This window comes from Amaranthus tricolor, chromosome 3 (genome assembly GCF_026212465.1).
Source record: "Amaranthus tricolor cultivar Red isolate AtriRed21 chromosome 3, ASM2621246v1, whole genome shotgun sequence".
NCBI classification, from domain to species: domain Eukaryota; kingdom Viridiplantae; phylum Streptophyta; class Magnoliopsida; order Caryophyllales; family Amaranthaceae; genus Amaranthus; species Amaranthus tricolor.
In genome coordinates this window covers 30,966,487-30,983,452 of record NC_080049.1, presented here as the reverse complement: position 1 = coordinate 30,983,452, position 16,966 = coordinate 30,966,487, and the positions used below count along the sequence as shown (strand labels likewise).

Here is a 16,966-nt window from a genome sequence, read left to right as displayed (position 1 = left end):
AGAACAAATTGATCATTAATTTTCATCAAAATTTTTCTCTCCTAAATGAAAATTTTAAAAATAGATAAATAAAAGAGAACGAATTGATCATTAGTTTTCTCTTTTTTTGCTTAATTATATGCTCAGAGATTATTTGATAATCGTTGAAATTACAAATTTGCAATTAATAGCTAAAGGGGCTTGTGGTTGGAAAAAAAGTTGGCAACATATAAAATTAGAGTTATTTTATAGACCATTTCTCGGTGAATGACCTTAAACAAGAAATATATATTTTCATATTATGTATTAGATGGACGATTTAACCCATTATAACTTATAAGGTCGTCTCTTTGGTGAAACCGTCTCATACAATAATTCGTGATAAAATTATAATTCTAGAAATGTAAAATTTCTATGAAATATAATAATTTAATAATCATGTCTCATAGGTAAATACATTCTGGATTACTAAATAATAGTGTTCGCTCTTAGGAAATTAGCAAGTGAGGTTACTTTTGGTGTTTATAAATTTTCACATTAATTTAATTTTAGTGCAAATCAAACGACTACTAATATTTAATATGGTACTAAAGTAGTTATGTAAATTTCAAAAATTAATTTTTCAATTATGTTGAATTTTCAAATTTTATGTTATAGAACAATTTAAAGTTTTATTCTCATTATCTTTGTTTTTTAATACTTGATACACCGTAATCGAATATAATGTCCCCTTGAGATTGCTATTGATAGTAACATATTGTGAGGAAAAATTTCAATATATATATTAATATCAAAGTAACATATGAGTAGTCAATATTCATCAAATAGGAATTATCTTATGAATTTTTTTTATAAGAAAAAACTTAGTTAAATGTAATTGTTTGATGTATCTCAATTTAAATTTTTATAATTTAAATTTTTTTTGATTTTTAATATTATGCATCTAAAAATTAGAAGTAAAAATAGTCCATGTGAAAAAAAAACACTATTAAAACTATGAAACTTATTAAAAGAAAGGCCAGGAGGTGTTTGTTGGGAGGGTCGATAAAGAAGTGTTTGATTGAACGAAAATAAAGTCATGAATTGGGACTTTAAGATGGAAAATTTTACAGCTTTTTATTTGTTTGAGGGGTTTGAGACTTTGAGATGTAGCTCATCGTTTAGCTAGGTGGGCTTCGATTAGTGTTTACTCCAGGGTTTGGCTAGATGAGGGTCCTTCGTGGATCTCTCACATTGTATTTTCTGATTGATCTTCTTAATGCTAGCCTTCCCTTTTGATTTTCAAAAATAAAAAAAAAATAAAAACCAAGTCATTGTTGACAAAGCCTTTTAAGCTTATTGGTAGGTCAAAAAACTTTAAAAAAATATTTAGTTAGCGATTTTTAGTTGGTTAAAAACTATTTTTAAGTCAAAATAAAAAGAATAGTTTTGTTAACTTTTTTCATTGTTTTGTTTACTCTCATTATCTCAAATAAATATCCAACAATTAATGCTTAGTCTTACTAACTCATCTCTCAAAAGTTATGTTTATCCGCCTAGTATCAATCAAAAAAGCTAACACTTTTAGCAACGATCATTAGTTTTTTTTATTAGCTTAAAATTTAATTTACCATATATTTTTTTAACTGTTTGACTAGTCAAAAAACTAAAGTCATTAGTCATTCTAAAAGCTAATGAAAATATCCTTTATGAAATATAAATACTTTATCTATTTTTATCACTTGTTAAAACATGAGACTTTTATTTTTAAAACTTATCAATATGTTATTTCATCTTAAGTTTCACCTAAAGTCTTTTGATTGATCTTGCTTCCATGAGTTTGCTAGAGATCGTCTTTTTGATAGACGCCTCTCAAGCTCAACCCATTAGAGCTTAATGTCTATATTACCCTATATTTTCTTTTATGGGTCAATCCAATCAGAGATGGTCTATCAAAGAGGGTGTCTATCACAAGAATTTTTTATCTTGTTTTGAGTTCAGACAAACCGCAATGCGCTTTACGCTTGTATAGTCAAAGTCTACATAAAAAATAATATTCCTTTCAAAAACTAATTGGTTATAGAAAGAGCAGCTCATCAAACTTATATATTAATTACTAATCAACATCTCAGTAAATCATCGATATGAGATCAGATCTCGATATTTCTTAACATATTTCCACTTGCCAATGACCTCTAGGTTCGATAACCTTTGAGCGGAACCGATCGGACGAATGTAAGGGAGTATTTTGTCGAAAAGCAGTTGCATAAACCAAATTATTTACCAACGCTAGTCTTACGCGTGGTAGCGTACGATGAATACGACGTCGTGTCTGTTAGTGTTGGGTCCCACTCTGTTGTGTTGAAATTTTCCACTAATTTAAATTTATTCTATTCAGCAATTATTAAAAAGAAGGATGAGAACAAATAGCGTTGTAAGGTATAGCATTGTAAATTATTATTATTTTTTTTATTTTAATAAATTGGAATATTTATTATTATCCTCAAACAAGTTAAGGTGATATTTATCTTGTCATGTCTACCACTTAACAAATAATGAAATAATGCTACTTTGAAAATGATGGTGAATTTAATAAATTTAGAAATAAGTCTTACAATTTAATATTTATCTAACATTGTAACTGAATTCGATTTTAAATTAACTTTAAAATAAATTTAAAATCATATAAAAATTAATGTGAATATAAAATTCGATTAAAATTAATTTTAAATAAACGTAAAATTAATTTAATGACAAGAATAAATATTTTTTGTTTAAACTCTAGATTCATTCACCAATCTATAGTGCATTATTTTTTGTCAATGGGAATTATTAGGTGGATTGTACGATCTTTTGAATTGAGTACTATATTGATTGAATGATGTATGTTGTTACACCATTCTCCTCCATTGACTAATATTTTTTTAGTTACAATTTGAAGTACTCTAATAATTAATTCTATTTTTGTTGATTATTGTTAGTTGTTAACTTATCAAAATAATAGTAGCATTTTATTCAATGTAAATTGAGTGAAAAAAAATAAAAACAGATGAAAATTGAGTTTAACATATCATTTCAAAAAAAAAAGCAACATAATGAAAATGATATCAAACGTGCAAGAGCAATAGGATGGGTAAGGACATGCAAAACGAGCATATAAAGTTATTGGTCAAGGGATTACAAAGCTGATGGTTGACGGCAAGTAATATATTATACTTCCATCTATTTATTTAATGTGTGCTATTTAATTTTTTATTATATTTTAGATAGTCAAATGGGATTACATGTAAAAGAAAAAAAGTATAGTATTTTTATATTTTAATAGAGATAGAGTGAGGTTAATAGGTGTAAATGTGTGAAAAATTAGGTTTTGTAAGGATAAATTGGTAAAATTAACATATCAAAAATAGAAATGATATACTTCCTTCGTTCCAAATTAGTTACTACATGGGCAAAAATTACACTATTCATTCATCACTTTTAATTTGTGATTAATTTTTAATCTATAGGTTAAAATATAGCCAAGTGAAATCTTGTTTGATTCGTCTCATTGTAAGGATTATTAATATCAAATTTTTATAATTTTTTATTATTCATAATCAGAGATATTAAAGATTGAATTAGTGCATTGGACTGCGTGAAAAAGCAAATGTTGCAAGTAAATTATAACGAAAAAAGTATTTAAGATGACTTAACTAGATAAAGAAATAGGCACTTGTGATGAATAGGTGAAATATATTCTAACTTATATACAAAAGATTATCCGCTGAATAACGAGGGATTACAAATTTACAAAGAGTATATATTCTGAAAAAAAAAAGTATGGGATGCTATCGTAGCTACTGTACATTATTGTACACTATAAATAGTATATAGAAAGTATATGACATACAATGGATGACCATTATCACCAACTCACCATATCACATTATCGCGAAACGCATTAATGAGCTGTATATTAGAGTGGAACAGAATCAAATGGAGTATTTTTGAGAACACTGGCCAATTCCGAATTTGGAGTTTCAGAAGTAATAATTGATGAATGAAATTTTAGCAGCGTTTTCTTTGTAAAATTAACAATTAATTTTTTATTTCTCAAAATAATGAAGTAGAAGTACAATAAATTTATAAAAATTATGATCTTATTGTTAAAAGAGTTTATCGTAATTAAATAGCGTTTTCTCGAATATTAGAATGCTAATAATTAAGATCTATCTTAATCATATACATTACATGAATTAATAACAATTTGAACTTATTTATTAAATTCATTCCTCTTTATTCAACAAAAAAAGTGACTAGAGAAAAAAAGTGACTTGACTGGTCAATGGTCAAGTCGCTGTTAGTAACAGCGACTTTAGGCGACCCTAAATATAGCAGCCTTCTTCCTCCTTTGTCATTTTCACCCGATTTTGTATAAGAGACCTAACCCAGGAAATATTTGTATGATGTTTTTATATATTAAACATTAGTAACGTTTTGTATATATTGAATATTTGTAACATGTGTACTGTTGTGTATATTTTGTAATATATATGTAGATGTGTATATATGTTTATCCTATTATCACATGTTTATTATGAATAAAATGGTGTTAATTACTCAAAGTTTTCGGCGATGAATCATTCCGCCAAGAATTAGGTGTGAATTAAATCAAAATCAAACAGACACTTATATTCAAATAGAGAAAATGCTCTCGAAAATTCAACACAATTTCATTCTTGTTCAATGAATACATATCAAATTACCTTTAAAATCGATTAACTAGAACAAGAATGATGGAGTATGGATACAATGAAGTAGGAAAATGATGGAGTTATTTATAGAACATAATAACAACGACTATTTTCAACTTCATAACGGTTAGTTTTTAATTTTACAACGGCTAGTTTAAATCATACAAAAAAGTCAATAAAAGTCAAATCAGGTCCAGCTCAAAGTCGCTGTTAGTTACCATTGACCGGTCAAAGCCTTATTTTGCTGTTGGTAATAGCGACATATAGCTTGACTAAAATTTTGACCATTTCTTTACACTCGTTTTTAGTAACAACGATTACATACCGAGCCTAACTTTGGGGCAAAAGACGCTTATTTGGGAATAAAGTTTGGCAGAAGCTTATTTTTTTATTAAAGTTATTAAAAAATCTTATTTTTTTCAAATTTTCTTATTTTGTTTGGCCCAGTGAGTTAGGCCTGTTACTTGATCTAGAGTCTTCATTTATTGTGTTCTTTAGAATTTTTTTTATCTCTATTTAACAAGAGGATGTTTAGCAACTGGTTAATACGAGAATTGATAGCTGATAGCTGATTAAAGTAACTAATTTGACCAATTGATTTTATAAGTTGGGTTGACTAGCTGATTTTAAAAACACTGTTATAGCAATAAATTGTTTCAACCGGCTAATTTACCAAACACTAACTAGATGGTTTAATCTTCAACTATCTATATACATCAAAATAAGCTAACATGATGTATAAAGAAACTTTTTTGCCAAACTCCCCTCTAATTTTTAGGTTTGTAAAAATAATTTGTATATAATTTCGTCGTTTTCCACAAACTGACCTCATATAAACTGTTTGGTTGGTATTCAAATCTAAGATTTCTCTCTTCATTTGGCTCTGTGAATCTTTGTGTTATATTTTGGACATATCCGACGCAAATTAGCTATCTGATAACCGTATAAATAGTTGTTAGCTATTGATAGTGTTAGTTGTACAAATGTAGAAGCAACTTGTAGTTGTTCAAAGTATTATTGTTCGATAGAAATAGCTGTTATGATAACTGATAAAATATAATTTATCATTTTAGTTATTAACAAATATTTAATTATTAAATTGAATAAATTTACTAATTTAAATTTTATCAAAGTATTGACAAAATTTAATACAAACTATTCTAAGATTAATTTTAACAATAATTAGCTTGTTATAAATATAATGCAAAATTGGGAGCTAGAAAATGTATAGCAATTTAGGGAATCGTAATTCCATTAATTTTTTTTCATTAGCCAAATCAATTTTTTAGAAAAATTATCTGAGGCATCTACTTCCTCTTTTCTTAAACGCTCTTTCCATTTATAACATCTCACTTTAAGGTGAGTAAATTTTGATTAAAGTTTATGAGAGATGTATAGAAAATAAAACACATTCATGTAAGATTTTATTGGATTCGTTTTAATGTATACTTTTTTATATTATAAATAACAATGCGGAAATGAAACTACAAATATAAGATGATGTTTGTAGTATTCCCTTTCTGTATGGCAATGGACTCCTTGCTTGAATGAACCACGAATTGAATAACACCGTAGAGAAGATATGTTTTCAACGATAAACATCACTCGAAAATCTTGATATAGATTGAAGGTGATTACAAGCTTTCCTATTGTGATATTTTCCCCCACAAAGGTTTAGGTGTAAAACGTGTGATTTTTAAGCTCCTTAATTATCGTTTTTAACTAAGATTATTATAACTAATTAAGATTATGAACATTTGAAATTTCGTTAATGTTTTAAGGTTTTATTTAATATTTAAATTATTAGATTGAATAAAGGCTTATTTGGTTGGAGTTATTTTGGTAAAGTCATATAATGTTTATTTATAAAGCTATAAAAGTAAATAAAAAAATAGTAAATAAAAAATAAATATTATTAAAATATAATATAGTATAAAATTTATTTAAGCTTAAGTAAAAAAAAAAGAAAAAAGAAAAAAAAAATATAGTCATCAAGCTCACGTGAGAAACACAAGTGACATTCTTATCTTTTACTACTAAAAACTAAAGTATTCTAGAATAGGAAGGAACCCAAAATAATGAAATTCTTCTTTATTTTTTCCTTTTCAATCCTAAACTTCCCTTCTTCTGGTTCTTCTGTCACTTGCGAGCCACCAAGCCATCGCCACACCAGTCAACTGCAACAGTCCATCTGCCGCCAGCTACACCGTCGGTTATCCCTAGCTGTGGCTGACCTTACTTACCATCAATTGTTAGTCCTCTTCTCCATTGATAAGGGAAGAAGATTGTGTGAAGAAATTTGCCATGGAAAATGAAAAGATTGAACACTTAAGGTACACTCTCACCAAAATGAATTTAATTGAGCTTAAATTGAATTGTGGGATGAGTAGTTATTACTTTATATTCTATAATTAAGAGAATTATAAATTAGAAGAACTAAAGCTTAATGGTGTTGTTATGGAATTGTGATGAGATTAATTTAGCAAGTTTGTAGTTTTCTAATCTTGAATTAGAGTGAATGATATTGTTGATGAATCTTGGAATTTTATGAAAACTTAAATGTATAAACTTTGGGATAGGTTTTTCTTAAATTGTCGTTTTATTTAGAGTTTGGAGGTACTTTGTGATATGGAATTTTGAGAAGGAGAAGATAGTAAATTAGTGAAATTGTTAGAGTTGTTTACGGTTACTCTCGGGTTGAATTCCATGTTGGCCATTAGCTGATACTTTTTCTTTGATGGTTTAGTTTGATAGACAATCATTGATCAGTAATTGTTGGGTCTTAATTGATTAGATTGAAGACGAAGACATGAATTAAATTAGCAATTAGTAAATTGAATTTAAAGTGAAGAAATTGATATTCAAAGTAAACTTTATTGAGCTTAAATTGTATGTGTTGGTAGAAATTGTTAAAGGGTTGGAAGCTAGTTTGATATTGTTGACATTAAACTAGGGAATTGATGATAGGAATTGAAAGATGAGATTTTTGTTAATCTTGTTTTTAATTGGGGTTTTAAATGAGGAATAACATTGAGATTACTTGACCCTGCTATAGTTATTGAATCTTGAAACACATCATTTGATGGGATATTTATTTTAGATATTAATTGAGTTGTTCAGTGTTTGATTCGAAATTGTTATAAAGTGACATTTAGAAAAGCTCTTGGGTTAATGTTGGTCAATTGGAGATTGATTTAGTATTTGAGTATATTCTTCGAAATATGCATACGAGTTGAGAATGTAAAATTGATATGGGTAAGTTGTACATGAAATTAATAAGTAGAACATGATTATGACTTAGTAGAATGATGTGTAATTATATTACAAATTGATATGTGAGAAGTTATGCCTATTTTAAGTTCCTAGTGAAATTTCAAGTTTTGGGTGTTTGCGTATTTGATTATGGATCTTAATATTGATTTTAGTATGCTAAGTGAGTGTTTTAGTATTGTTAATATAAATTAATTTGGTGATCAAGAATAGTTGGTGGTTTAAGTAAAAAATATATAGGAATTAGTTTTATTAAATTTTAAATAAGAAGTTTTCGCCTCATAAAATCAAAGTTAAACAAAGCTTATTAAGTAGTTAAGTCAAATCTATTGTTAATTATTACTAAGCACATATATGTTCACATCGAAGATTTGGAATTCATTGAGAAACCGTATTGACTAAGCTTGTCGTGTTGCTATAATTGAAAAGGTTGGATTTCTTACTAAAATCTTTAAGGATTTCAAAGGTGTGTATCTTAACTTTATTTAAGATTGATTTGAATATAGGAAGATATTCTTCCTAATATATAAAGTTTGTTCTTGAATCTCGAAATTGTAGAATAGTTACAAAAAAGCTTTATAGATAGTTTTATGCTTTGGAACGTTTGGGACTATCTCAATGGTGTCTCAAGGAATTGGAACTTCGTCGGGATTGTCTCAACACTACATAATAGTTGGGGTACATTGATCAGTACCTCGGACTTAGATCTTCTGCTATGGTTTTCCCGTTTGTGGGGTGTGCACACTAGGGATCTTTGTCTAATAGTCATTCGGAGGGTCTAGCTAGCCCGATGGAAAAGACAGTTCGTTCCATTCCATAGATTTATGATTTAAAGATTTTGAAAGGGTAAGTTTTAGTAAAGATAATAGAAAAGAAAGTTTTATTTATAGATTAATGATTTCTAGACTTTGAAAGTAATGTTTTGGCAAAGAAAGTGGAAAGATTTTTTGATTTATAAAAACAGAAAATAAAGAATATTGAAAAAGGTTTTATAATGTATTTATGTATATAGTGTTGTGGTTGAAAAAAAATATAAATGTTTTGAAGGATGTGATTAACGAATCCTACTTGCATATGTATTTGGAATTATAGTATCTAGCTCAGTTGGTTTGGCTAATACTACATGTCGATATATGACCTACATGAAGGTTAGAGTATGCGTACAATCAGAAAGCAATGCCCAATCACCTTGTGTAGATATAGTTATAAGTTTTCCTTTTCGCTATATATATTATGTATAATTAGTATTTTTGATTGGGTTGTGAGAGGAATGATAAATATGTACTCAACATAAGCTGACTATATGGTTTTTTTTTTTTTAACCTGTCCTGGTGGGGGATAGATTTTGAGAAGATTAGGATTGATGAAGTCAACGATAATTGAAAGCGTAAAGATTAGTAATCAACAAAGTAATCTCAATCAGTTATATAAAATAATGTAAGTAAAGCAAATCTTTTATTTAAAATTATTTTAGTACTTATTTTGGATTATTGGAGAAAAGATTCCATCCTACGAGGTGATGTGATTTTGAAATATTTGGTGCATGTTCCACTCACTAGTTATTTTGAAATGTTGATTTTGTATTTGCAGGGTGACTTTTGAGTCGAAAGGATATTTTTTTTTGGTTTATCTCATTTACAAATGAAATTCTGCCGGATTTTCTGCAGAGTTTTACATATTTTAAATTGTTTCAAATGATTCTTATTATGTAATGTTTTTACATCTTTTAAAGGTTGTAAACTCTGATATTTAAATTCTTTGATAAATGTCTAGTAGATAATATGGTCAGTTGAGTAATTGATTATATTATCAACATAATAGCTCGATATAAGTATTAAGCTTCCACATTAGTTTAAATTAATCTTGTTTAATCAACTGGTTAGTTTCAGGTTGTTACATTGGGTTATGAGAATGGAAATTCACAATGAAATACAATCGATCACATCAACCAATTAGTATGAACCGATTGAACTAAATGATTATGTGATTATGTGGAAACCAAAACCAGATTAACAATAAATGAGTTAATTACTCTCTTTTATGTTTTAAGAGATTGAGACAGAAATTGATGTTCAAGATGTAAATGATTTTCATGTACTCACTCTTATTTATAGAGTTGAAGTGACATGAATTCATCTAAAACCATACATCAAATATAACTGATGATTATCAGTTAATTATAACGTAAAATATTTGTTCATAACAACATATTACTCCATGAAACAAAGTTTCGTATCATGAACATATATTCTGTTTCAAGATGCTCGAACGAGCATGAGCCAAAACAACTTCCAGAAATATTATGACGTGAAAATTCCTAAATGCTCGAACGAGCAAATGCTAAAAACATCAAACAGAAAGTTTTCAAGCAAATTGTCTGACGAAACAAAGCATGCTCAAACGAGCACACCTATGCTCGGACGAGCATGAGCTCGAGCAGCCTTGTTTTTGCCTCGTTGTTATGTCTTTGCTTAATCTATGTCTTAGTACATGCGTTAAGCCTTTAAATAGTGTTCTACATGCTCTAAATAATCAACATTTTATCATATGTTTCTATAATTGTTATGATGTAGATTTAGAGATATTAAGGATAAAAATTTTGCTTTGAAAACTGTATAAAAAGTAAGAAAATATATAAGCCTTCTAATGTTTGAAATAACTATATGTACTAATGCTTCTTAAACTAATTCTTCGGCCAACGCTAGAATTTTTTTGTAGGCAGCAATAGATTGTAAACTATTTAAACACTTAAAAAGTAAAAACTATTTAAATTGCTATGTTGAAAAGATTAATAGAAAAATTTTGTGAAGTTACTTAAACATATTAATTTTCTTTCTCAAATTGAAGAACTTTTGTCACACTTTTCTTTATGGATATGATGAGTCGTCTTCTTCCTTCCATCTCCAGACCCTGATCATAATTCCTATGAGTGCCATACACTAGGTAAGATGATGAAGACCGCGACAATTTAAACATATTAATTTTATTGATCATCTATCATTACTCTTAATCGAAAACATTTTTTATGAATTAATTTTATTTTTACTCAATATTATTTTTTAAACAGAAAAACAAATTTTACTCATATTATTTGCTAGGACAATTTTAAATATGGATGTAGTGAGTTAATTGAACCGTTGCTAAATTTCTAAATGTTCATAAAAACATATATACAATTTGCAATTTTTTCTAATATGTCTCTCCGACTAAGGACAATGTTTAGGTTATGTAAACTTGTAGTTGCATTGATTTTGGGAGCACTCCCTCAAACTTTTTCAATTTACAACATTATATCAAAACAATTCTTATTTTGATTTGTATAAAATAGTACAACTATTATTGTGAGAGACCGTCCTCGAAGAGACGATCTTAAAATAAGAAGTTTATATATTTTTTTCTCTTTAATTTGTATTAATTGGATTATTTAGCCTATATATCTAATCCGTCTCCTACAATAATTATGTAAAATAGTAAATTTAAAGAGATGGTAAAATGTAAAAGATAGGAGGAGCAACTAGAAAATACAAAAGAACTACTATTATTATATAAAGTTGAAATGCACTACTTCAGGACCAAATACAGTATGGGCCCTGAGAGGCATCATTTGGCCCAAGCCCAAACAACAAAACTTCAAAAAGTACACAACACACATATATAATTACACATATTCGAAATCCAAGATTTCAAATAAGCAACCCAAATCCCCGCCAAAAAACATAAATAACCTAAAATTTGAAAAAATGATAAAGTCATAATGGTGAAACATATAGTAGCAATTTAGAGAAGTACTCCCTCTCTCCCTATTATATTGTACTCGTAGTAAAATAAGTGAAATTTTGTGTAAAAGAAAATTAAATTGAAAAATAAGATAAAAAATAAATGATAATAGAAATAAACGGTTAAAATAAAAAGGCATAATAAATTTGAAAATGAGATTATAAGAAAAAAATTATTTAAAATGACGTTGTAATTTGATTCTTACTGCCTATAAAAAAATAATTATTTTTTCTGTGTTTAGGAATTTACTAACCTACCAAATAAAAATAAAAAAAAATATTAAAAGAAATAAGAAGAGGAACCCAAATTAAAGGGGTCAAGCCCATGTTCAACGGGAGGCATTGAACTAAACAATGGACTATGTACATAACCTGCCATTGTAGAGTCAAATCCCATGTAATCTGACGTAGCTCCACCATCAAACGGGTCAACCCATGAACCCTGATTCAATTCACCCGTATACTCATCGGGTAATGGAGGAAGTTCTATCTCCTTACTTTCATCATTTCCATTTAAACCCCCATTATTATTATTATTATTATTATTATTATTGTTATAACTAAAACCCTCATCATTACAAGCATTATAATTAGAATACATGTAAGAATAATTATTATTATTATTATCATTATTATTATTATTATTCTGGTACGATGAAGATGAAGACCAGACTTGCGCGGTTGGTACTGCACAATCAAATTGATTGATAGAAGATATAGAAAATTCTGGTTGTACGTGTATTTGTAGATGGGTACTTTTTTTAGAATGATTTATTACGTGTGGTTCATCGGGGCACGGAATAGATGTAACGGACGAGCCAGGAGGCATGTCTGAATAGACAAAGTTGGTCCGTGCGCGAGGACCGCGCATGGACCGAGCAGCTTTGTCGTAAGCTAGTGCTGCCTCTTCGGCCGTGTCAAAGGTGCCGAGCCAGTGTCGCTCTTTAGTTGACGGGTCTCGTATTTCAGCTGCGTAGCGACCCCATGGGCGCCGACGGACGCCCAAAAATTTGACGGCAGGTGGGTTTTCAGGTTGTTGTTGTTGTTGATGGGTGGTTTTAGTAGTCTTGGTTTTAAACATGTTTAAGGTGTGTGTTAATTGAAGGATTATTAGCTAAATGATGAAGTTTTGAGTTTAAGGAAAAGGAAGATAAGAATAATGTGGTTGTTTTACTTGTTGGGTTTGATGTTGATGCATGTTCCTTGGTATATATAGTCAATTATACTCTTGAGGCTTTTTTATTTTATGTATTTTTTAATGTAACTTTTACATATATTTTAATTCATTTTTTAAGCATGACTAATAATTGGGGTTGTGACCTTTTGTTAGACATTAATTGGTATATTACCTACTTATATAAGTTGATTGAAAGAATAAAATAATTTAGTATATTACTAAAAAGAAAAAGACAAATTGAGTATACATGTTTCTCTATTGAAGTTAGATGTTGTTTAAGTTTTTTTTGTCAAAGAATATTATTATATTAGTTTTTTTAGATTGTAACAAAGAAATTATGCATAAAGATTAAGAAATAATGGGTATATTTAAATTGTGCGGATGAAAATAAAAAAAGATGATAAAGATATTTTCATAAAAAAAATTATAACAAAAATAAAAAAGAATATACTAAAAAGAAAAGGGTGATAAAATTCTAATTACAAATGAGACATTTTGGAAAATTAAGTATCTTAACCATATAATTCAAATTTTCAAATATCAAACCTAGTTAGTTTTATATGAAATCGTTTTATCATGAGATAGATTTATATAATTAATTTATTTCTCTAAATGAACACTCTAAAATTGTAAGTGCTCAATTACTTTATGGTTATAAATGATCAATCTAAAACTATAACGTGATCACTAGCTTTAAGGTAATGATTGGTTCCTTTAAGAGCGTAAGTGATCACTTTATAATTATAAATATTCAATTTAAGACTAAAAGTAAACAATATAACAGTTTAATGGAGATTGTCTTACTGTAAAATACATCTCATATGACAGTTTGTGTTACTTTTATATCATTGTTGTGTGGAATTTTTTTTTTCTAAACTCTTACTTTATAAAAACGCTTTGTATACCAAACTACCGAAGAAAAAACCTTATAACAAACAATGTTTGGTCATGAGTGGTGCAATGATAATCTAATTTAGAAATTCATTTAATTTAACATGTTAATTAATAAAAGAAAAAAAAAAAAAAAAAACGACAAAGAAAGTTAAGAAAGGGACTAGCTAGTGGGTTAACATGATCATGTTCTCTTAGATACTTATTATTATTAGACTTAATCACTAATCACAACGTAGAATTATACTTCTATTTTTAATTTTACATAATTATTTAATTGGGCCAACCAAGTGCTTTACTTTCAATTTTTTAAATTTTTATAAATTCCACTTTACATGTGAATCCATGTTCTTGAATGAGAAGCTAATTATAGAATCTAACAAATATATGAAATTTAATTAATTTACTTTAGCTTAATCATTATTTATTAATTAAATATAAATGGGTAGGAAGTTCTTTTAATTCATCCTTTTTTATGTATTAGCAGATCATTAATTGAAAACAAAAAGGTTTAAGAAAGAAGATTTGACCATAGAAGGATCATTATTTCAACAAGTCAGCAACTATATGCATCATTATATTTGATGCTTCATTATCATTATCTTTATTTGAATATCCAAGCTAGTTTTGTTAGAAAGAGAACAATAAGAGTTCACATGTTTGTATCTCATTTTCGAGCTGATGGTATTATTAATTGCAATCTCTTTATCGCTTTTGATAGAAATATGTCATGCCTTAATCTAATTTCCCACACTTTAGTTTTATAAATGAAATATACTGTTTTTTATATATGAATGTTGGTTGGTTTCAATGGCGAAGTTACAACGCGGCCCACCCTTGTTGCCCACTCTCGTGGTTCACTATTTTGGCTTTAATTTTTAGTTTTTGGCTCCTACAATTATTTTAATTGTATACTACTAGTAATGTTACAAGAGTAGTACTCCCTCCAATTCAGAGAAATGTTTTTATTTTCTTTTTGCGTAAGTACACCTTAAATGTCTAATTTTTATTTATAGAATTTATTTTTTTACCAATTTACCCTTAAAATCACATGTCACCTACTTATTTAGAGTGGTCCCTACCCTTTCTTAATATATGTGTCAAACCAGTATGGGGCATTAGATACGTATTAAAAGGAGTATAAAGTTGACAGTTTGGTGGTAAAAGAAGCTTTGATATTCTCGGGCCCCTCCCTAATATGGTTTGATTGTCTTGTTTGATCAATCGACAGTGTTTGTTACGTTATTAGTATAAGTTCGTGTTTATTAGGGAAGCAATGTTGGATGGTATTATTGGTGTGGGTTATGGTGGTGTTCTACGTAGGGGATTTTCTTAATAAACGAATTAAGAGGAAAGCTTGATCTTTAATTTGGTAGCCATATGTGCAAAAAGGATGACAATTATGGCAATAGATTGCATTTGTACCAATCATGATCTTGGGATTTCGATTCACATGCATCAACTTTTTATTCATTAGAATGAATTAATTTAAGCTCCTCAATAATAAAGAGGTCCAAATTCAATGTTTTGTATGGAAGAAGAGACTAATTGTAAAATTATAAGGGTGGATTAGGGATACTAATTGGGTATAATAATAGTACATGTTATATTCGACTTTTTTCATCTAATTAAACGTATTATTTTGATCTTGAAAGAACGTTTTTTTGAGAGACGTATCTCAAGCCCAACCCATTTAAGATTAATGTATATTTATTGTATTTTTAATGCCTACTTACATTATCTTTAATGCTTACTTATCATATTCTTAATGCTTACTTTCAATATCTTAAACGTCTATTTACATTATTCTTAATGTTTTCTTACAATATTTAAAAAAATATATAATAGGCCGGTCTAGTTAAAGATGGTCTTTCATGAGAATTTGTGATCTTTTAGTGAGTGCTTGAAGTAAGTAATAAACGCACACTTCAAAGTATGGTCGTGTTTGTTAATCTCGTCATATATCACCAATTAATACTTCAATCAAAGATTTTACACTTAATTGGTCTCACATATACTAATACAAGAACAATAAATGATTCAATTTTTTACTTTTAGAGAAGGCCAAATCTAGAGTGTTAGATTAGTGTTTATGTTTTCTTTTGATATTAAAATAAATTTCTATTATATTTTATTATTTTATTATAAATGTTTTAAGATATATTTTCTTCAGTATTAAAATATAGTAGTAATCGGTATTTACACCCACCTGCCCATTTTGCTATCTCTAATCGACGAATAGATAATTCTTTGATTAGGAGTTCTAATATTAATTATATTCTATCATGTATTCATGTTACATAATAGAAGTATGTCATCGTTCGTTCCCGTCCCATGTGCGAGTCATCCTTATTCTTCAATCCTTATGGGCATAAAAGAAGGGAGACCACAAAGTTCATAATAAGTCTCACAAATCCTATTTATTTAAAATAACCAATCAAACCTACTTTTTATTCTCTTAGATTTTTCAAATAATAATTCAATTACATTTTGATTCTTTATAATTGGTGGCGAAACTTTTAAAAAATATAAGGGGCAATAAATGTTTAAATTATAAACTTGTTAAAAAATATGGATGAAAAGATTTGAATTTTTGAAATTTTGATTAAAAAATATTAAATTTATCACTACACCAATTGTTATTATACTTATTACTTTTAAAAGTATCATGATACCTATATTACATTACAAAGAGGAGCTATTCTTGTAAGAGATCATCTCTTGAACTCTCAATGAGACGACCTCAAACAAAAAGTCAATATTCTTATGTATGGACTATCTAATCCATGCATGAAGCATATCTCTTAGTAAGACCGTCTCTTTAGGGTGGTAAAACTCCCTCCCGCTTCTATTATGTTTTGCCACTTCATAAGCACCACTATTATAGTCATGTCTTTGTGTTCAGACCCATATATGAGTTTGTGGACCGGGGAGGTTTTAAGTATGTTTAAGATGTTTGACTGTATAAAACCTTAAAAAAATTAGGAGCCTCAATATTAAATTAAACAATATATATTATGTGTTTAAGATGTTTTTAGAAAAAATATCATAACTTTTGAAATTTCGCAAGGTCTTTAAAAAATTTTTCAGTTTTTACTCCGCCCTTACTCAAAGATTATACTGAAGTTAAAACAAAACAACCTCCTAACCTTATTTTT

At 28.1% G+C, this 16,966-nt stretch overlaps 1 protein-coding gene across 1 annotated transcript; it reads right to left on the bottom strand.

The window, feature by feature from the left end:
• Positions 1-11,181: 11,181 nt before the first annotated feature.
• Positions 11,182-12,902, bottom strand: LOC130809173 (ethylene-responsive transcription factor LEP-like). Its single transcript, XM_057674834.1, has one exon. It carries the CDS (start codon positions 12,819-12,821, stop codon positions 12,021-12,023), a length of 801 nt encoding a protein of 266 aa, XP_057530817.1. The 5' UTR covers positions 12,822-12,902; the 3' UTR covers positions 11,182-12,020.
• Between the last annotated feature and the right edge of the window lie 4,064 nt (positions 12,903-16,966).